Raw genomic sequence first — 21863 nt, 5'->3', positions numbered from 1 at the left:
CAGGTCCACCGGTGTCGGTGAGGCTGGGGTGCCACGGACAGGTATGTATGCCCAACAGCGAGGTCACCATTGTTCCAGTGATTGAAGTTTGCGACATGGCTTGACCATTGCTTATGGAAGGGTGAGCGCATAATGATCTGGTGGACAGGGATGCACATTGACATTGTCTCCACGTTAACAGATCCAATGCCATTGTCCTTCCTTTCAGCATCAGCAGAGCAGGGCCAGGAAGAGGAGCAGCAGAGGCCCGCTCTCACACCTGAGGGCCTTGCAGTCTCACCAGCATCACACCATCTCTGCCAGGCAGGCACCAGTGCAGATACTAGCACCTCAGTGGGAAATAGAACATCAGCTAGTGTCACAAGGCACAGCGGTGAGGGCACTTCACATTCACTGGAGGAACTGGCAGAGACAGAGAGTGCCCATGGCGCCAGCAGTCAGAGGGCTGCAGCGGACCAGGCACATGCTCAGTCGGTGCCTGATGATGTGCCTCTGGAGTTGTCCATGAGGCAGCAAACGCCGGAAATGCGGACGGGGGTGTGGGAGCATTTGGTGGAGATACATGAGACTATGCTTGGCTTGGTGTCTGTGGTGGAGGAGTCTACACGGACTATCGCCGAATCAATGAGCCTCATGGCCGAGGGCCATGCGTCCTCCATGGAGAGAGTGGCGACTCTCGTGGAGAAGCTCCCCGAGGAGACCCATCAGGGCTTCCTGGGGATTCGCTCGGACCAGCAAGTCCTCACATCGGCATTGGCCTCAGCTGGTCATTGCCAATGTGGGAGATGGTCTGGGCACTAAGTTTCCCAGCTCAGTGCCCATCCATCCACGGTAAGCAGGGAGGTCCGAAGTGACCTTACCTCGGTGCAGCAGCTGCCTGTCGTCTCTGCGGGCTCCTCTCAGGGTGCTCCAAATGAGGGCGACAGCTCCTCCACCCCTCTGCCAGTGACCGTTGCATCCAGTAAGGCTGCGACAACTGGGGAGATGCCAGTTCTGGAACTGGCAGCTCCCTCCCAGGCGGGGCCAGCACAGGCTCCATGGGCCAGAGGGCGATCGCCAAGGTCATTGAGGCCAACAGGGCTGTCTCAGATGCCACTCCCAGCGAGGGGTCAGCACCAAGATGTAGCATCCAAAAACGTAAACATAAGACACCTTAGGCACACCACGGGTTTATCACTGGTGCTTTTGTGTTGGCCCGCAATGAGGTCCTTATGAGTTGGTGTGATTCTTAACACCTTTGTCATTTTGTTTCCTTAAGTTTCTTTGATTGTAATATTAAACTCAGACATGTCACCATGGCTAAGGGTGCCTCTTTTCTTTTGCAGGTGGATGGTTTCCAAAAATGTTATGAGTGCTATGTGGGACATTCAGCTTTATTAACAAGGCCCTTAGTTAATATTGCTAACCAAGCAGATTTTGCACTTAGGTATCGAGTATGGAGCCTACAGCCCAGGCTTGTCCTGGAGATCCATATGTGGTGTGCTAGCTGAAAGTTCATTGGATTAAAGCTTCCCGGGTGTCCCTGCCTCCCTGGAGTATGCCCGGTTTAGCGTCTACCCCCTCAGCATTTCGCTGTGCATGTTCATCCTCAGACTCACTGCTGGACTCATCGTCTGCAACCGCAGCCACTATGTCGATGGCTTCATCGTCCACAGCGTCCCCCCTTTCCAGCGCAAGATTTTGGAGAGCGCAACATGCAACCACTATCAGTGACACATGATCTGGGTACTGGAGTGCGCCTCCTGAGCGGTCCAGGCATCGGAAGCGCATCTTGAGAAGACCAATGGCTCTCCCCACCACAGCCCTTGTGGAGGCATGGCTCCTATTGTATCGCTGCTCAGCTTCTGCTCTTGGATGGTGGAGAGGCATCATGAGCCACCTTCTGAGGGGATAGCCCTTGTCACCCAGCAGCCATCCATCTAGCCGGGCTGGAGCACTGAAGAGCCCTGGCACCTGGGAGTGTCTGAGGATGTAGGCATTATGGGAGCTGCCTGGGTACCTTGCACAGACCTGTAGAATCGGCATCCTGTGGTCACACACTATATGCACGTTCATGGAGTGGAATCTCTTCCTGTTGATGAAGGCACTGGGCTCACCTGCTGGCGCCTTGATGGCCACACGTGTGCAGCCTATTGCACCCTGGACGCAGGGCAATCGCCACGAAGCCTCTGGCTCACTGTGTCTGACTTGCCTGGTCCAAATGGAGGTGGATGAAGGTCAATGTACGCCTGATCAGAGCGCCTGTAACCTGCTTGACACAAGTGTGAACAGCTGATTGGGAGACACCGCAAAGATCACCCACCGAGCCCTCGAAAGACCCAGAGGCATAGAAGTTGAGGGCAGCTGTGACCTTTAGAGCCACAGGCATGGGGTGTCCACCCACACAGTTCACGGAGATCTCAGGCCTAATCATTTGACAGTCGTAGTTGACTGTCTCCCTTGAGAGACGGCGCCTCCTTCGGCACAGCACCTCAGACATATTGAGGGAGCTGCTTCGCCGACTGTATACCTTGGCAGTAGGATAGTGGCATCTGCTGCTGACCCTTCCGCTTTGGGCTACGTCTTGGCCTTGCGCCCCTTGTGCCTGCGCCTGTCCTCCCAAAGGTGGCTCTCCTGGAGGCTGAATGTGCACTCCTGGCCTCCTACTCCTTCTAGCCCTCCCTTCCTCCTCAGAGGAGGTGCCTCCAGTGGAAAGTTCAACTCCCATTCCCAGGCTAAGGGAAGGCTTCCTGAAACCTGCAGGCCCAAAAAAGATTCCTCACTGCAAGGTGCTGACCTGAAGGTTGAGAGTCCAGGCCAAGTAGCTGGTATGCGTTTTGAAGAATTGCAGATCACACAGGCAAGTATCAGTAACTTTGAAAAATCAATATTTGACAGAGCACACTCACGATCCCACTGAGTCCTCTTATCCCGCCTGTGGATGAGGTTTATACAAATGTGTCCTACCCACCTGCTCGTTGAGCCCATGCGCCAACCCAAAAATTGCACGGGCGCCAAAAAATCACAGTCGATGCCTCAAGGGTCTTAAGTGGCCTGTTAATTAATGGTGGGCGCGCATCGGAGATTAACAGGTGCCTGCCCAACAAAATATCATGACGGCGCACGGTGACATCGGGACGCTCACCCGATGTCATCGCACGTCATTTTACGTGTGGGCGTGCAGGGCCCGCTCCCCGCATGTTAAAGGGAAAATTCTGTCCTTTGGAACTCGCTTCCTCATAAGGCAATGAAAGCAGAGTCTTTGAATATTTTTAAGACAGAGCTAGATAGAATCTTGATTAACAAGAAAGTGAAAGGTTATTGAGATAGGCAGGAATGTGGGGTTGAGGTTACAATCAGATCAGCCATGTTCTTATTGAATGGTGGAGCAGGCTTGAGGGGCCAAGTGGCCTACTCCTGCTCCTAACTCATATATTTGTGTGTATTGGAAAGTGCATGAAAGAATACAAAAGTATGATGTGGCCTTTCCTCATAGTTCCACTGTAACTTTGCCAGGGGTACACCAGAAGGGCTAGACACAAAGTGCCAGATATATCAGGTGATAGTCTAGCATTAAAACTCCTGCTCATCTTGCAAATGACCATTCAGAGATGTTAGGGATGGAACTACCTAAATCAGTGTTTCATCCTATAGCATAAATGGCCTCTTTTATATATTAAGATCACATACAAAACATTACCGCTCCAAATTTTACCTGTTCAATTAAGGCTTTGTTTGCATCATGAGCTTGCTCATTAAAATTAGCCACTTTAGAATTGTGGTACCTCATTTGCCGAAACAGTTAGCATAAAGGTTTTTAAGACCTTTGCGTTTATTTTTATGTTGTGTTCCCTTTTTGCATAACATGATTACTGAAAAGAAATATCAGCCTTTTTGGAGTTTTGAAGTCAACCACCAAAGGCAAATCCCACAATCCACTGAAGATGACATTTTACTGACACCAACAGTAATGTCAATGTACTGAATATATCTTGAAGGTTGTGCTAGGTAACAAATGAAATTGCACATGGATCCGTTTTCTTTTTGAGGGTGGCTGCTAATATTATGAACATACAAATTAGGAACAGGGGTAGGCCATTCGGCCCCTCAAGCCTGCTCCGCAGTTCAATAAGATCATGGCTGATCTGATTGTGGCCTCAAATCCACTTTCTTCCTACCCGCTATACCCTTGGATTCTTCATTGATAAGGGAGTCAAACTACCTCTGCCTTAAGAATATTCAATGACCCCGCCTCCACCACTCTCTGGGGAAGAGACTTCCACAAACTTGTGACCCTCTGAGAGAAAATATTTCTCCTCATCTTCGTCTTAAATGGGAGACCCTTATTTTTAAACTGCGTCCCCCAGTTCACAAGGGGAAATGTCCTATCAGCGCCTCCTTGTCAAGCTCTGTAAGGATCTTATATGTTTCAATAAGATTGCCTCTCATTCTTCTAAACTCCAATGGATACAGGCCAAATCTGTCCAACCTAACCTTATAGGATAACCCCCTCATTCCAGGAATCAATTAAGTGGACCTTCCCTGAACTGCTTCTAATGCAATTGTGTCCGTCCTTAAATAAGGAGACCAAAACTGTACACGATACTCTATACGTGGTCTCACCAGTGCCCTATACAACTGTAGCAAAACATCCCTATTTTATATTCAATCCCCCTTGCAATAAATGACAGCAGTCCATTTGCCTTCCTAATCTTGTTGTACCTGCATACTAACGTCTTGTAATCCATGTACCAGGATAGGAAGATCCCTCTGTACCTCAGAGTTCTACAATCTCCCCATTTCCTGCTTTTTTATTCTTCTTGCCAAAGTGGACAAGTTCACATTTTCCTACATTATAATCCATTGCCAATTTTTTTCCCACTCACTTAACCTGTCTCTATCCCTTTGCAGGCTTATAATGTCCTCTTCACAACTTACTTTCCTACCTATTTCTATGTCATCAGCAAACTTGGCAATCATATATTTGATCCCTTTATCCAAGTCATTAATATAGATTGTAAATAGTTGAGGACCCAGGACTGATTCCTGTGGCACTCCACCCGTTACATCTTGCCAACCTGAAAATTACCCATTTATGTCTACTCTCTGCTTCCCGTTAGCTAACCAATCCTCTATCCACGTTAATATCTTACCCCTTACACCATAAGCTCTTATTTTGTGTAGTAACCTTTGATGTGGCGTCTTGTCAAATGCCTTCTCCATGTCAGACTATAGCAATGTGGAGAATTGTTTAAATGGAATTTGCTTTTTCGTTAAGTTCTTGGAATGTTATGGGTAAACTTGAAGTTTCAGATGCTGTGGGCATTCTTAGGGCAGAATCTTCTGCCTGCCGGGCAGGCCAGTTGGGAGCGGGCGTGGCCGGGCGTGGAGCCGAATGCTGCCCGCGATCGGCTGTGTGCCGCCATTTTACGTGGACAGGCCAATTAAGGTCCACCCAGCGTGACGTGCGCCCAGTAGCGCTCAGCGCTACCTGTGTGTGCGGGGGAGGGGGGAGAGCCGGGGCCTGCACTCTTTTGCCTGTATGCGTGAAAGAGTGCAGAAATCTCCCTGAGCCAAGGAGCTGCCTCAGGGAGATAAAGTTCGCTTTTAAAGTTTGTAAATAAAGAAAGATTAAAATTATTCAGACATGTCACGTGAGCTGGAATATGTTTATGAAGTGTCAAAAATTTTTTATTTGTTTAATAAAACCTTCATGAAACCTCACCCGCCTGTGGATGAGGTTTCGTGCAAAATGCGAAGGCCGCCGCTTGGGCTCTTCGCCTGCTGCCAATCTTAGGGTTGGACGGGCAATGTGGTTAATTAGTTTATTAATGGCCTTAACAGGCCTTTGACAGTTCGGCTGACTCCGATGCGCGCCCACCGAACGGAAGATCGAAATGATGCGCGATGACATCGGGATGCACGCCCAATGTCACCGCGCTTCATTTTACGCATTGGCATGTGGGGCCCGCCCCTGCACGTCAACGAGAAAATTCTGTCCTTAATGTTACTCTGGGTGTATATTTTCCATTTCTTATTTCCTCAACCAGTACATACACATAGCAGCTGTAAACAGTAGCATAGTTCAAATAACTTGGTGACACACACTCTGGATGGATCACGCACCCAGGAGGAGCTCAGCTAATTATTCATTAAAGTTATAAAAACTTCCAGAGATGCCCCTGCTGGGTTCAATGACATTCAAGTCTTCGGAGTGAATTTTGAAGCCGAGTTAAATCTGAATAGAATCGAGCCTTTGGTGTTTGGACTATTGAACAGGAGCACTGTAATAACTGGGGACAAAATATCACCCTGCGTGTGATAATTGGCCTTAATTTCCCCATCAGTGCATTGGTTAGACTTTCTCTTGCCTATTTATTCATAGAATAAAATCATAGGAAGCTTACGGCACAGGAAGAGGCCACTTGGCCCGTTATGTCTGCGCTGGCCAAAAAGACAAGCCGCACAGCCTAATCCCACTTTCCCGCATTTGGTCCGTAGCCCTACAGGTTACGGCACATGAGGTGCATATCCAGATACTTTCTAAATGAGTTGAGGGTTTCTGCCTCTACTACCCTTTCAGGGAGTGAGTTCCAGATCCCTACCACCCTCCGGATAGAAAAACTTATCCTTGGAGAGAATTTTCTCCCGTCGGGGGGGCTGAGCAGGAGCGGGCACGAGTGGTCGTGCAGCCGATCGCTGCCTGCAGTCGGCTGCGCGCCGCCATTTCATGTGGGCAGGCCAATTAAGGCCCGCTCAGCGTGACGTGCTCCCTGTGCGGACAGGGGGAGTAGGCCAAGTCGGGGCCTGCGCTCTTACGTGCATGCGTGCGAAAGAGCGCAGAAATCTCCCTGAGGCACAGAACTGCCTCAGGGAGTTTAATTACATTTTGAAACATTTCAATAAAGGGAAAAAAAATTCAGACATGTCCCCTCATGTGACAGTGTCACATGAGCTGGGACATGTCAGTGAATTTTAGTTTAAAAATTTATTTGAATTATAAATCCTTCATGAAAGCTCATTCCACCAATGGATGAGGTTTCATGATAAAGGCAAAGGCCGCCTGGGCTCTTCGCCTGCCCGCCAACCTTAAGGTTGGACGGGCAGCTCCTTTAATTATTTTAAGTAGTTTTTAAATGTCCTTAATAGGCCTTTGACAGTTCGGCGGCTGCGCAGCCGACTCTGGTGCGCGCCCGCTGAGCTGAAGATCTGAATGACGCGCAGTGACATCGGGACGCATGCCCGACGTCACCGAGCGTCATTTTACATGTCGGCGAGAGGGGCCCACCCTCGTACGCCAACCCAAAGATTCTGGTCCTTATCTCCCCTCTCATCCCTCTACCAATCGCTTAGATTTATGCTGCCTAGTCCCTGACCTCTCTGCTAAATAGGCCCTTCCTATCCACTCTATCCAGGCCCCTCTCGATTATGTACATCTCAATCAAGTCTCCCCTCAGCAGCCTCTGTTCCAAGGAGAACAACACCTGCCTATCCAAAATTCCTCATAGCTGCATTTTTCCAGTCCTGGCAACATCCTCGTAAATCTCCTCTAAAACCTGTCTATGAGGTGACCAGAACTGCACACAGTGCTCAAGCTGTGGCCAAAATATCATGGGGCAGGATTTTACATCCCACGGGCGGGTGTGTGCCAGACCAGATCAGGCTTAAAATCACGTGCGATGATGTCTGGTGAGCATCCCAATGTCATCACGCATTCGCGCGATATTTCAGTGGGAGGGCGCATGCGAGAGTCGGCACCTGCTGACAATTAAGAGGCCTATTAAGACCCTAGTGAGGGAAACTGGGCAGTTGGGACCTGAGTGAATATGATAAGTAACTGGGTATCTCCTTAACCAGTCAGTTGAAGGATTGTGAAATTAACAGTGCAAAACTTAAGGAGGAGGCATAAATTAGAGTGGGTGAATTAAATGCAAAACCTGGTAAAGAAAAGGAAATAAAGAAAAGGAAAGAGAGTTTGGATTCAGAGAGAAAATAGAGCATTCATAGACATGGGGTGGGGGTGAGTGTGGGGATGTCATTTGGGAGTGGTGTAGAGGGTGGGATTCCTTCTCACGTTGGAAACAGTTAATAGAAACCCAGGAGAGATCCACGCAAATCTCTTCAGCAGCTGTTAGTGGTTTGTGGTAGTTTCTGCTAGACTTCCTCCCAGTAAGCTATTTCGTAAAAGAGTGGGTGCGGCACAGTGCTGAAAGAAAAAGTAATAGACAGGTTTTTAAATTTAAATTTTACACTTTTAAAAACTAACAACTGTTAAAGCTTGAAGGAATGAGACTCCATGCATACAATAATTAATTTTCAATGCCAGTGATGTTCTTTGGCAGCAATTAACATTTCATGCTGTTGAAAGCATACCTAAATTAAACCAGACAAAACTTAACTTTCTGTAGCGAGTTTAGTTTGTATCCCCCTCACAGATATACAGCAGCTTCACAGAGTTTAAGGCATTTCAACTGTGAGGCAGAGAAAGATGCCGTTTTCTCAAAGCGACACAGTTTCGGCATCAACTTTTGGATTTCCTTTAGAATTATACATCTGTTGTGCCTGTAGTTGACAAAAAATTATTTCCCAATGTAGTAAGATATATTTAAGGCCATTTAAAAGGAGTTTTACCCCAGGCGGTGCTTAGTTGTTGAGCATATTCAAGAAAGCAGTCAATAGATTTTTGGATACTAAGGAAATCGAGGGATATGAGGATAGGGCGGGAAAGTAGAGTTTAAGTAGAAGATCAGCCATGATATTAATAAGTGGCAGACCAGGCTCTAGGGGCCAAATGGTGTACACTTGCTACGATTTGGCATGTTCAGATAGCTGTACTCTGAGACATTCTAAACTACAGGTAAATTGCTATGAGGTGATAACACTACCTGAGTGATAATTTCATTTTATGCAATATAGTTTATATTGTAGTAAGCCAAGGTAGTCATATAAAATAATCTCATTTGGTATTTATCTGCTGTCTTTTAATGAATATCAAAAAGCTTTATTGTGTGAGATTAACTTTTATAATCTCCACAAATGTTTTGAGAGCAGTATCATCAAAGCTTGCTTTCCTCTGACTGTATTACTTTGAATTTCTGCACAAAATTTCTGAGATAGGACTGGACCAAGTAACATTTCCATTTTTAAAGCAGGTAAGGGCCTAGCCTACCAACTAACAACTACAACCCGATGGACTGATACAGCCATTTTTAATAATGGTGCTACAAAGAATCAAATTGAACAAAATTCATGTTCCAGTATTCATGGTGTGTACCACAAATAACAAGCAATACACTAACAAATAGAGAGGAATGCCCCTGTGTATAACACACTGCTGGAGTTGTGCTATTCAGTGTGGTTGCTTTTTAGATTGACACTCATTTGTTCTGTTTCTAGGAGATTGGTGTCCTATCTCTGGCTTTCTGCATTTTTAAATCTAAATTCAGCTTACTCCACAGCAGAAGAATAGACCCATGATAACCTAGCTGGATTTAGTAGTGTAAATACAGGGAGATTGTTTATGTATGCGAGTCTTCCAAAATCTGTACTAAATGAAAGCCAGTCTAAAAGCAACCCTGTAACAAATGGCTATATTTTGTGCTACTCTGTGTAGCATATTCCCAGCTTTTGCAAATCCATATCAGTATTTCTCTCTCACTTTTTGTCAAGGACCTCAATTCAAGCAGTGTCTTCCTGAAGCATTAATTTCCTGAATACTCCCAACATACAGTATCACAGATTGTTAAGACATAGGACTATATCTCTGACTTCCCACACAGTGAACTTTGGATTTCAAGTTGCTGCAGTGGGGAATTGCCAAGTTGAGGCCAGGCATTTCCTCACAAAGTGAAACAATATTTGTGTTAATGTAACTGTTCTTTTAAATTGAATTATGAAGGAATATGTGGCTGGTTGGGATTTTTAAAAAACTTTTCACTATGAAGTTAATGATCTTGAAATAAAATGGAATAACACATGAACAATCAAGAAGTTCTGATTGAATTCCTTTGTGCATTACTTTAACAAGGCATCAGTCCATTTATTTTAACTAAGTTCAATGTTAATTATAAGTTAACAACTCTTAAAATAAGGAACAGAGGAGCTTCATTCTAATAAGTTTATTGTTTTTGCACTAATATTTTACCACCTAATTTCAAGGCCTAATCCTGGGTTTTGTCAATACTACCTGACTATTGTAGCAGCTTTAAGTGGGCAGCTGTCAAGGAGATGTTAGAAACATTGCCTTTCTGGTCACGACTACTTAGAGGACACTAAACACTTCTGCAGGTGCCGAAACACATAAATGGCAATAACTATGAGGAACTATCTTCACAGACTCCAAGTCAGCAGACACAGAACCTGGCCTTTTGCTATCATGCAGCATTGTGTAAGGCACATCAGTGACAGTGACAGTCAGCTGTAGCCTGACATTTGGCTGCATCTCCTTGAAGGTACACTGATGCAATGCTGGCCTATGAGGCTGGTGCATGGAGTGGCAGATGAGTGGCACAGAAGACCACTGCCTTTGAAATCATCTCATACTTACATGTCAGCTGCTTTCACAGAGGAGGTCAGCTGCTGAACTGCTCCGTATTGCAGACTTGTGGTTGCACCATGGATTTTCTTCCCTTCCATTTGTGTCTGTCATTTTTTTATTCCTCTGGAGGAGGTCTTGTGGCTCAATAGATAGCGTCCCTGTCTTTAAGCCAGAGCTCTGGGTTCATGTCCCACTCCAGGACTTGTTGGCATTCATAGCGCAGTTCAACAAGTTGATAATCAGCCTGCTAATCCTTCCAACATTTCCCTTCTAGTCCCCAAAGGGGCAAAAGGTGTGTGAAGATATGGAACAAACAAACAAACTTAGCCCTTTGACCCTTTAGTCTTACTAGCAATTTGACATAAAATACAGGTATAGCAGATATATGTCAAGCAAATGATCAGTACTGTGTATGTACGCTTGCACACACCTGCATATCTGTATGCTTGATTCCATATAAAATCTGCGTCTGAGCCAGCACATTTATATTATAAAATATGTTGAGATGTCACAAGAGGTTTCTTTGTTTGCTCTGTACAGCAGGACGAACCCCAGCAGGAGAATTTTTTTATGAAATTCAATATCAGACAGAGAAGGCCAAAATTCAGATGGAATCTGCAATTGCAATAAACTTTGTGGAAAAGGAATGGGACACAGAAACTGGCATTGTCACACTGACTTTCAACATTGTTTTTGCACCATATAAACCAATCAGGTATGTGAATGCTACAATATGCACCACGAGATCATCTTTGATAATATAAAAATTATGAGAAAATAAAGAACTAGTTTTTAAAAAGATTTGCAAAGGCAAGTAGTGCTTTGCAGAGTTCCCTTATTTTTGGTATTCAGTTGGATAATAGCTGGTAAATACACATGGTTGTCAGCTGGTACCAGAATTTCCTACCGGAAGCGGTACCAGCTTGACCTCAAAGGCTGTATAATATGTGTTACCAAAATATCAATGGCATGCCATAATTGTAGGCCATCATAACAGGTAAATGCTATTAAAATTAAGATAATTTTACATTGTTGCACCTAGTGTTAGTGTTACAGTAGCAGCCTCAAAATAGGGTCAGCAGCCTGACTACCACATTCACCTCAGTAATGTAGCTTGCTTCGTTTTGAAAATGATATACTGCTGCACTCTCAAAGTGCCCACCTGTTTCAGGAAATAGGTGTCTTTTAATATGCTAGGATTTCAACTGCCATTTTAGGTTGGACCTGCTTGATGCATATTTTATGCACACTCCAATCACTTTCACGAGGTATAAAGCTAAAGGCTCAGCAAAAGCAAGGTTGAAATGAATTGTGTGGGGCCTGAAGGAACAATTTGCACAAAAATAATCTGGGCCTGCTTTCATTGGGCAAACTTGATATTGGACGTCTTACATCTGACATAGTTCCCAAAAGTCAATATCCATCCAATCTCTGATAAAAGCAAAAGGCAATCTATTGAGCTGGTTTTTGAATAATACAGTGTGTGGGGGGTGGGGTGGGGGGGGTGGGGGGGGGTATTACATAGGTAAAAGTCAACCCTTGTTTTCACCATTAATCTCTGAAGTAAAACAAAAATCAATTACTCCAGAATAATTTTGATGAGAAATGATTCATGTAAGCATTCACTGAAATTTCAGGGTACTCTTCAGAATTCTCCAAAAAACCTTGAAAATCAACCATTGCTGTGAGAAATTAATGTAAAATTGTTAGCACAATCGCACAATGCAATTCATATTGTTCACATGGTTTCTTACATTGTACACTGTGTTTCATCACAACCAGAATGTGGTAACTAAAGATGTTGCACCATTTCAACAAAACTCTCCTGCAGCTCTGTGCTGATTGAAACCATCTGTATCAATGATTTTTTTCAATTATTTTATTTGTGCAAAGGCAAGCCAAACGATAATGATTTTCGCTCACATTTACAAATGAAGAACCCTTCTCGGTCTTTAAGGGAACCAGTCACTGCAAAAATTTATAATTGATTACTCCCAAGAATTAATCAAATTAGCAGTCAGTTCCACTTCGCTTTAAGGCCATTTATTCTACCATTTCTGTCTTGTTTTATGAATTCTTTGCAACCTCTCTCTGCATCATATCCTTATCTGAGATGAAATTGGACATGCTTTCAGGAAGCAATTCAAATCAGTGGAATGTAACTGCAGGCAATCTCAGCCCTTGTTTTGATTAATTGACCATTTTTGGTATTGTTTTTGGTGTGTCTGGAAAATTAATCAAAATATTTGTCACAATAATGGCACCCCCTGACAATGATGGCAGTATTGGATTGAAGAAGCAGATTCGTGCCAAATCATCATTATATACATCCACAAGACATTGTTTACTTTTGTTGCAGTTGAGTTTATTTCTTTTCTCAAGTCTTTTTTCCATAATCAGAAACATTAGAAGTGCCAAAGCTTCATAATATTTAGAATATCACTGCATTTCATATAATTGAATATTTAACCATTCCATTGTTTTATTTCAGCCATTCAGCAATGCTAAAAGTCCAGTCTGCTACTGGTGGAATCTGGAACTTCCCATTACTGCTGATTGCCACTGAGCCACAGGTAGATGATGTCATCAACATTGAAGCATTAGGATTAAATAAGGAGTCCATGGTTTGCTTTAGGCTTACAAGCCAGACAAGGTATGTATTGTAATCATTTCCAATTATTTTCAATACTCTAAAAGGTTTATGCCCCCAATCCTCCACAAAGTATTTTTTTTAGTAAAATATATATAAATCAAACAACTGATTTTTGAGTAAATGATGTGCCAGATTTTGAATTTTGGCACAGCCCCATCTGTAGGAGACCTGGTACCTGTGTGAACAGGTCAAGCAATTGTGTATCTCCTTAACCAATCAAGCTGAAGAATCATTAATGAGCAGTGCAAATTCTGAACCAAGCAATGTCAGTTAAAATGTTCAATTCAATGTCAAATCAGGTAGAGGAGGTGAAATAAATAAAGGGAAGGAAAAGTGGGAATAAAAAAAAGAGATAAACAAGACAGAAACAAAATGTTCTAAAAAAAATTACATATTTAAAAAAAAATTACAGCTATAATTAAAACCTGAATGAATGAGATTTCACATTTATAAAAGCAAATTTTCAGTGCCAGATAGGTTGTTTGGCATTCATTAAAAATTACTGTGCTGTTAAAAATTTACTTACACAAGCATGGACAAGTGCTAACTTTCCTTGGCATATTTAGCAAGAATCTATCACATGAGTACAGCAAACTCATGCAGTTCCACATGTTTTAATGCCAGGTCGCGCAGCGAGATATGAGTGTAGAGAAACTTCCGGAGGAATTGGGCAACTCAGGTAGCAGCTTCCTGATTTTTATGTTTAACTGCACATATATGATGACTGGAAGCTGGTGTAAAATTAACATTTTAATAATAGTGACACTGGCAGTTGCTTGGTAGTACAGAATTTAAATTGCTGAAAAGAGAGACATGTTGCTGTAGCTTTTTGTCTTGCACTCATCAGGACAAATGCAAGAATGCCAACTTTCAAATGATCACAACAATTTATACTACAGGAGAAAAGGGATGCTAATTCATTGGAAAATTGACTGATTGGCTGCCATGGTGAAAGCAACAGGAAATTATAAGTTCCCAAGGTAATTACAAAAATGTGCAAGGCTTAAACATATTCCTTTTGTTTGCGGAGAATGAGCCCTTGTGTATGAATGTATGTCACTTCTAACAAGCATAAATGAGCCACGTTACGAGTTTGATTGATTATCTTAAATTAGTTATTAGTGTAGCTATTAATGCACCCAGGATTGTTCAGCAAATGTTGCCCAGTTGTAGAATCACATCTAACAGTAGATGTTTTGTTTTGGGTTTTGCAAGTGCAGGCTGCTTCAGTACAGTCTGTACCATCTATTGCAAACAGGTGAAGGAACATGTTTGCTTTGGTCAGTCAGTTGTTGGGACATACAGCCTACGTACCTGGCATTGCACCGGCACTGAAATTTATACACGACATGGCTCAATTGTATGGTAGGCAAAACGTCTTTTTGGACTGATGGCAGCATCCTATTAGTGTAAAACACTATTTATGTCCCCCACTGCATCGTAGCAGCGTGAAACAGCTTGCTTAACCCATTATAAAAATTTTTGAGATACATTACCTTTCCAAGGTAATTTGAGGTAAACTGGACACTTTTCAGGCCCGAAAATGGTGGCCTCCAGGCCATTTACATGTTTGTGAAATACACAATGAACATTGACCTGATCAGGATAGCCATTATCCTTCAGGATAATTTTGACACACTCTATTTCTGCATCAAGCTTGCAAGGTGAGCAAATGGCTCAGGCCCTGTTTACAAGATTGCTGATAAGTCCAATCTTATAGCGACTGGAGCCACACAAATCCCAACACATATTAAATGGTGAAGGGTAGATGGTGACGTAATGGTAATGTCACTGGACTAGTAATCCAGGGACCCAAGTTAATTCTCTGGGGACATAGGTTCAAATCCTGCCATGGCAGCTGGTGGAATTTGAATTCAGTTAATAAAATCTGGGATATAAAGCTAGTTTCAGTAATGGTGATCATGAAACTATCATTGATTGTCAGGAAAAACCCTTCTGGTTCGCTAATGTCCTGGAAATCTGTCAGCCTTACCCAGTCTTCAGTCTGGCCTACAGTCGGGCCTGTAACATGGTTCGTTTACACTTGCTAGAAGTGATACATTCTCTGCAAACAAAAGGAATATGTTCAAGCCTTGTGGCTTTTTGGAATTACCAGACAGCTTGGGAAACCTATAGTTCTCTGCTGCTTTCTCTACATAGCAATGCGTCAGCCAATCAGAGCTGACTAGCCAACAATCAATACCCCTTTTCTCCCGTAGTATACATTGTTGTGATCATTTGAAATTTGGCATTCTTGCACTTGTCCTGATGAGTGCAAGATAAAAAGCACACATCCTGCTTTTCTGCAATACCATTAGCCTCACTGTTACTTCTACAGCAAATCTGGTCTATTGAGTTTATTGTTCCATTGGCACTCATACTAGCCTCCATGTGCACATAATTTTCTGCTAGTGATAACACTCCTGTGGTGATTTTACTTGGGATTGTATATATAAAAATTACAACATTAAAACAGGCCATTTGGTCCAACCAGTCCGTATTGGTGTTTATCTCTTCTGTATGAGCAGTGGTAAGAATTCAATTTGTCCATCCCTGTTTCCATATCCCTCTTATTCCTCCTTTCCTTCAACCACCTATTCTAAATATTGACATGGTATTTCCTTCAACTACTAACTCCAGAACTGCATTTTCCAGCCTCACAATTATCTATGTGGAACAACTTTCTCCTGTTATCACACATGTAATCTTATATCTATCTCCCCTGCGTCAGACCCCTCAACCAGAATATTTGGTCCATTTCTACCTCTACTGTCCCATGCTTTCATAATTTTGAATACCTCCATTCAATAAGCTCTTAATTTCCTCTGTTCTAAAGAAAATAACCCCAATTTTTTAAGTCTTTTTTATAATTTCTTCTTACCATTATGAATCTGCATCAATTGAATGTGCATCTATTGCCTGAACACCCTTCCTACAGTGTGGAGACCAAAACTACACACACTATTCCAACTGTGATCTTCTAATTTTTATATAAATTCCACCATTATTTTACCACTTTTACATTCTATATTTCTTTCTATAAAACACTGTGTTCCATTAGTTTTTTTTAATGCCCAATTGAGGTACTATGTAATATCTTTTATATAAATTCTGGGATAGAATGGCTATAATCATCAACTCTTTCTGGCATGCAAGCATGTTCAACCCAACTTTAATAAGGTTTTAAAATCTCTCCAAGCACATAAAAGGAGGTAGATCTGTGAGTCGTAAGGCTACAAGGACTCGACTCAACTTATTTGCTGGCCTCAAAGTCAAGAACAAGGATTTTTTTAAGTTTTCTGATCTGGTACAAAATTTTCACTATAGGAAGTAATGTGCCTCGCAGCTGGAATACAGGAGCATAAGTATTTATTTTAGTGGAAGATTTTCTCACATTATTTCAATTTTTTCCCTCTATTTATCTGTGTACCACAGCTATAGCCTGCTTTCAAGATAGTTTTTTTAGAACAACATGTTCTGATTCCAACCACAGAGCAGGCTATACTAGACCTGGTATTGGCCAATGAGAAAGATTAATTGATAACCTAGTGAAGGCACTCTGAGGTAGCAGCAATCATAATATGATTGAATTCATTTTGAGGGAGAAATGAGTGCATCAAGACTAACATTTTAAACGTAATTAAGGGTAATTATGAGGGCGTAAAAGCAAAGCCAGCTAAAGTGAACTGGCAAATTACATTAAGGGATAGGCCAATAGAAGTTCAGTGGCAGACATTTAAAGGGATATTTCAGAATACATAAAATATATACATTCCAATGAGAAAGGAAAAGTCCAAGGGGAGGGCCCACCATCTGTGGTTAACTAAAAAAAGTTAAAGACAGTATCAAACTTAAAGAAAAAGCATATACGCAAAGGCGGGTGGCAGGTCAGAAGATTGGAAAGAATATAAAGAATAGCAAAGAATGACAAAAAGATTAATAAGGAGGGAAAAATTAGAGTATGAGAGAAAGCTAGCTAGTAATATAAAGACGGATAGTGAGAGTTTCTATAGATATTTAAATAAGGAAAGAGTTAACAAAATGAGCTTTGGTCCTATAGAAAGTTCATCTGGGGAATTGATAATGGAAAGTAGGGAGCTGGCGCATGAATTAAACAGGCATTTTGCTTTGGTCTTCACTAAAGAAGACACAAGTAACATCCCGGAAATAGCTGTAAATCAGGAAATGTAAGGGAGGGAGGAACTCAGGAAAATTACAATCACATGGAAAGTGGTATCAAGCAAATTGTTGAGGCTGCGGACTGACAAATCCCCAGGTCTGGATGGACATCACCCTAAGGTGAAGAAAGAAGTGACTAGTGAGATAGTTGATGCACTGTTTTTAATTTTCCAAAATTCCCTAGGTTCAGGGAAGGTTCCATTAGATGGGAAAATAGCAAATATAACTCCTTAATTCAAAAAGGGAGGGAGACAGAGAACAGGAAACTATAGGCCAGTTAGCCTAACTCTGTCATAGGGAAAGCGTTAAAAGCTATTATTAAAGATGTTATAGCAGAGCACTTTGAAAAATTCAAGGCAATCAGGCAGAATCGACATGGTTTTGTAAAAGGGAAATCATGTTTAACCAATTTATTGGAGCTCCTTGAAGGAGTCGCATGTGCTGTGGATAAAGGGGAACCGATGGATGTACCGTGCATAGATTTCCAGAAGGCATTTGATAAAGTGCCACATCAAAGGTTATTGCAGGAAATAAAAGCTCATCATGGTGTAGGGGGTAACATATTGGCATGGATAGAAGATTGGTTTACTAACAGGAAGCAGAGAGTTGGCATAAATGGGTCTTTTTCTGGTTGGCAGGATGTGACGAGTGGTGTGCCACAGGGATCAGTGCTGGAGCCTCAACTTTTTACATTTTATGTAAATGACTTAGATGACGGGACCGAAGGCATGTTTGCTAAATTTGCTGACAACACAAAGATAGGTAGGAAAGTAAATTGTGAAGAGGATGTAAGGAAGCTACAACGATAGATTAAGTGAGTGGGCAAAGATCTGGCAAATGGAGTATAATGTGGGAAATTGTGGGCAAAGGTGAAATCCTTCATTCTGGCAGGAAGAATAAAAAAGAAGCTTATTATCTAAATGGTGAGAGATTGTAGAGCTCTGAGATTCAGAGGGACCTGGGTGTTTTGAATCACAAAAGGTTAGTATGCAGGTACAGCAGGTAATTAGGAAAGCTTATAGAATGTTAACATTTATTGTGAGGACAATTGATTACAAAAGTAAGGAGGTTATGCTTCAGTTGTACAGGGCATTGGTGAGAACATATCTGGAGTATGGTGTACAGTACTGGTCTCCTTATTTAAAGAAAGATGTAAATGCATTAAAAGCAGTTCAGAGAAGGTTTACTAGGCTAATACCAGGATTAGATATAGAATAGATAGCTTATGAGGAAAGGCTGGACAGGTTAGGCTTGTATCCACTGGAATTTAGAAGAGTAAGAGGCAACTTGATTGAAACCTTTCAGATACTGAGGGGTCTTGACAGGGTGGATGTGGAGAGGATGTCTCCTCTTGTGGGAGAATCTAGAACTAGGGGTCACCGTTTTAAGGCAGAGATTAGGAGAATTTTTTTTCCCTTAGAGGGTTGAGTCTTTGGAACTCTCTTCCTCAAAAGGCAGTGGAAGCAGGGTTCTTGAATATATTTAAGGCAGAGCTAGATAGGCTCTTGATTAACAAAGGGGTGAAAGGTTACCTGGGGTAGATAGGAATGTGGGATTGAGGTTACATTCAGATCAGCCATGATTTTATTGAATAGTGGACCAGGGCTTGAGGGGCTGAGTGGCCTACTCCTGCTCCTAATTCGTATGTTCGTATGTTGAAAGAGTGAGAAGATAATTTTCTCACTGCCTGCTGTTCTTTTTAAAGGTGTATGAAAATGACATAGGTTGATCAACCGCTGATTCTTCTCCTCCACAAGCAAGCTTGTTTCACTCTGCCTTGCTCCCAGCAGTGTGGCTAAAGCTAAGAACTTGTCATCCTTCTGCTTTGTGATACACTGGGCTGAATTTTACAGGGATATGTAAACGCAGCAATTACATGCTGCAAGTGGCCTTCGCAAGCTGAGGGTTGGACTTCCGCCCCTCAGTGGAAGAAAGTCCCACTCAAGAGCTGTTGGCCAATCTGATTGTCTGGCAGCTCTTGCAGTCTCAGCAGCACCAAAAGAGAATAAAGGACGCTGCTGGGGCTGCAAAGAGGCCCATGAAGAAGTGTCATGGACAGGTAAGTCCCTGGTTTTTTCGGTAGGACCGGATCAGGCACCCAAGGGAGAAAGTTGAAAGTTATGGGGGGTGTTGGGGGAGGGTGGGGCAGATTTTGGAGGCCACATGGGGAGGCACAAAGGGGGGCATGATTTTAGAGGGGGGGGGCATGATTTTAGAGGGGGGTGGCATCCACTGATGTGCACAGAGCACTCCCCCAAATGCTGTACCCTCCTTCCCACCTGTTCACAAACTTTGGTGAAGAATTTGTCTTCCCACTCACCTGCCTTCCACTGCTCAGCATATAATGGCAGTGGAGGCAGATTTGGGGCCTTAAATTGCTATTGATTGGCCACTTTAGGGCCTCATAGGCCTACGGTGGATGGGCTAATGGGCGCCTTGTGGAGAACGGGTCAGGGTGGGCTGGAAGGCCATGGGCTACCCACTCATCATATTGTACATGCATCACCCCCCCCAACTGAAAATTGGCCTGGTTGGTGGGGTGGGGGCTGGCTTTAAATCCCACCACTGTATGAAACCTCTTCATTTTATGTCACCACATTGCTTTCAAAATAACATTCTCAATGAAAAATACTCAACACCGCATCAAAATGTTACAACCCTCTTTTCAAAATGACAACCAATAAAACATAATCAAAAATTAAAAACTCCAATACTGCAGAGAAATATACTGTAATTATTCTTTACAATATAATTAGTAATGTTTCAAATTGTTAGCCGTATGCCATTGAATATGTTACATTGAAATGCTTGGTAGATGTCACATGATTTATATGGTGCACTGGACTCAATAAAAGAGGGATGGGAATTCTGTACTAAATAAAATAGGCCCAAAATTCCATTCATGCTATGCAGGCACATTACCCTGTCTGCAGGTCCTCAGACAGTGGGATGGTGATAATTTCTTGTCAACTACATCCTCCATAAATGCTGCCTATCTCTTCTTTTCTTCATCCTTACTTGATTACCCTCCCCCTCCATAATAACGATTTAAAAAAATATTTCCATAGACAGTGTCATTACTCACTGTAGAGGGTGGTGGCCATTATCTTCCAATGATCTTACATTGCACACATGATTTGAAGCATTTCAAAAGCTGACTATGCTCACTGCAAAGATATTATCACTCCCAAAAGTTGCTGCATTTCATAGAATCATAAAATTATGCACTACAGAAGGAGGCCATTTGGACCATTGTGTTTTTGAAAGAGCTATCCAATTAGTCCCATTCCCATGTTCTTTCCCCATAGCTCAGGAAATATTTCCTTTTCAAATATATATCCAATTTCCTTTAGGAAGTTATTAGTGAGTCTGTTTCCCATCATTTCTGACAGCACATTTCAAACCATAACTCACTGTGTAAAGGAAAAAAATCCTCAGTGTCACACCCAAGCAGTTAGATTCATGCAGTTATGGAAAATGGACACTACTTTTAAAAACAAAAATGGAGAATGGACATTCTGCTTTGAAACAAAATGGAGTTGAGAGGTCAGATGACGTCTTTATGTTTCTGTCAATATACATAAAACTACACAAGGCTGGCAGTTAGCCTGCTTGTTTGGACAGGACATTAAAATACAAACGGCCTTTCGGTATGTTTCATTGAGAAAGCATTAAAAGGCAACAGATTTTTCCTGTGGGTTTAATCTCTACCATTGTCCAAATACCTGCAAAAGCTGGTAGCCTTACAGAATTCTCGGCTGCAGAATGGAATTCCACAGAATGGGTGCGAGAAAAGATCAATTCTAACACAAAGAGATGCAAATGGATGAAACTCAAACACTATTGTGTGCCAGTGCTCAAGTCATCACACCATTTGTGTGGGCAATGGAAAATAGATACTGTGGTCAGCTGACAGAACCGAGTCTGGGATTTTCTGGTCCCACCAGCGGCGGGGTTCATGGCAGACGGTTGGGGACAATACAGCGGGAGCTGAAGAATAAGTTTCCAGATGCCATGAAATGATGGCTGGAACTTGCAGTCCCGCCCGTCATGGTGGGATAATGGTGGGTCGCCATTCCCGCCGGAGGCCGTCAGGAAGCTGTTTTCCATTTAATGGTCAGGATTCAAATGGACACCCGACCGAAATTCTCAACCCCCCTCCCCCCTGCCCAATCGACTGTCCCGCCAGTGGGATTTCATAGTGGTCCAGAACACATCTGGACCACCGTGGCATGCACATGTCGGGGCTTACCTGGATTGACGCCTGGAGTAGCAAGTGGAGCCTTGCGATGTCAGAGCCAAGAGCTGTAGTGGAGCCTCGCAATGTTAGAGCAGGTGCTGCAGATGGAGCCTGGAGCTGCAGGTGGAGCCTCGATCAAGTGGAGCATCCAGCAGCAGGTGTACCACTGCAGCATGTAATGGTGCATGACGAGGGCCTTTGCGGGGGTGGGGGAGGAAGTAGACAAGGAGGAGAGGCGCAAAGAGTGGGGGGCAGGTTTGGATGCCAAAAGGTGG

At 43.1% G+C, this 21863-nt stretch overlaps 1 protein-coding gene across 1 annotated transcript in view; it reads left to right on the top strand.

Moving 5' to 3' along the window:
- Positions 1–21863, top strand: part of LOC144691873 (cilia- and flagella-associated protein 47-like) — a 647761-nt gene that overhangs the window by 571055 nt on the left and 54843 nt on the right. Inside the window, exons 59-62 of the mRNA XM_078560450.1 lie at positions 9129–9245; positions 11057–11231; positions 12740–12874; positions 13008–13169. Coding sequence (XP_078416576.1) covers positions 9129–9245; positions 11057–11231; positions 12740–12874; positions 13008–13169 — 589 coding nt within the window. The remainder of the gene's footprint in view (positions 1–9128; positions 9246–11056; positions 11232–12739; positions 12875–13007; positions 13170–21863) is intronic.

Source organism: Cetorhinus maximus, chromosome 16 (assembly GCF_964194155.1).
Source record: "Cetorhinus maximus chromosome 16, sCetMax3.hap1.1, whole genome shotgun sequence".
In the NCBI taxonomy this organism is placed as follows: Eukaryota; Metazoa; Chordata; class Chondrichthyes; order Lamniformes; family Cetorhinidae; genus Cetorhinus; species Cetorhinus maximus.
Note: the sequence above shows the minus strand (reverse complement) of the source record. Positions and strands in the feature narration are given on the sequence as shown.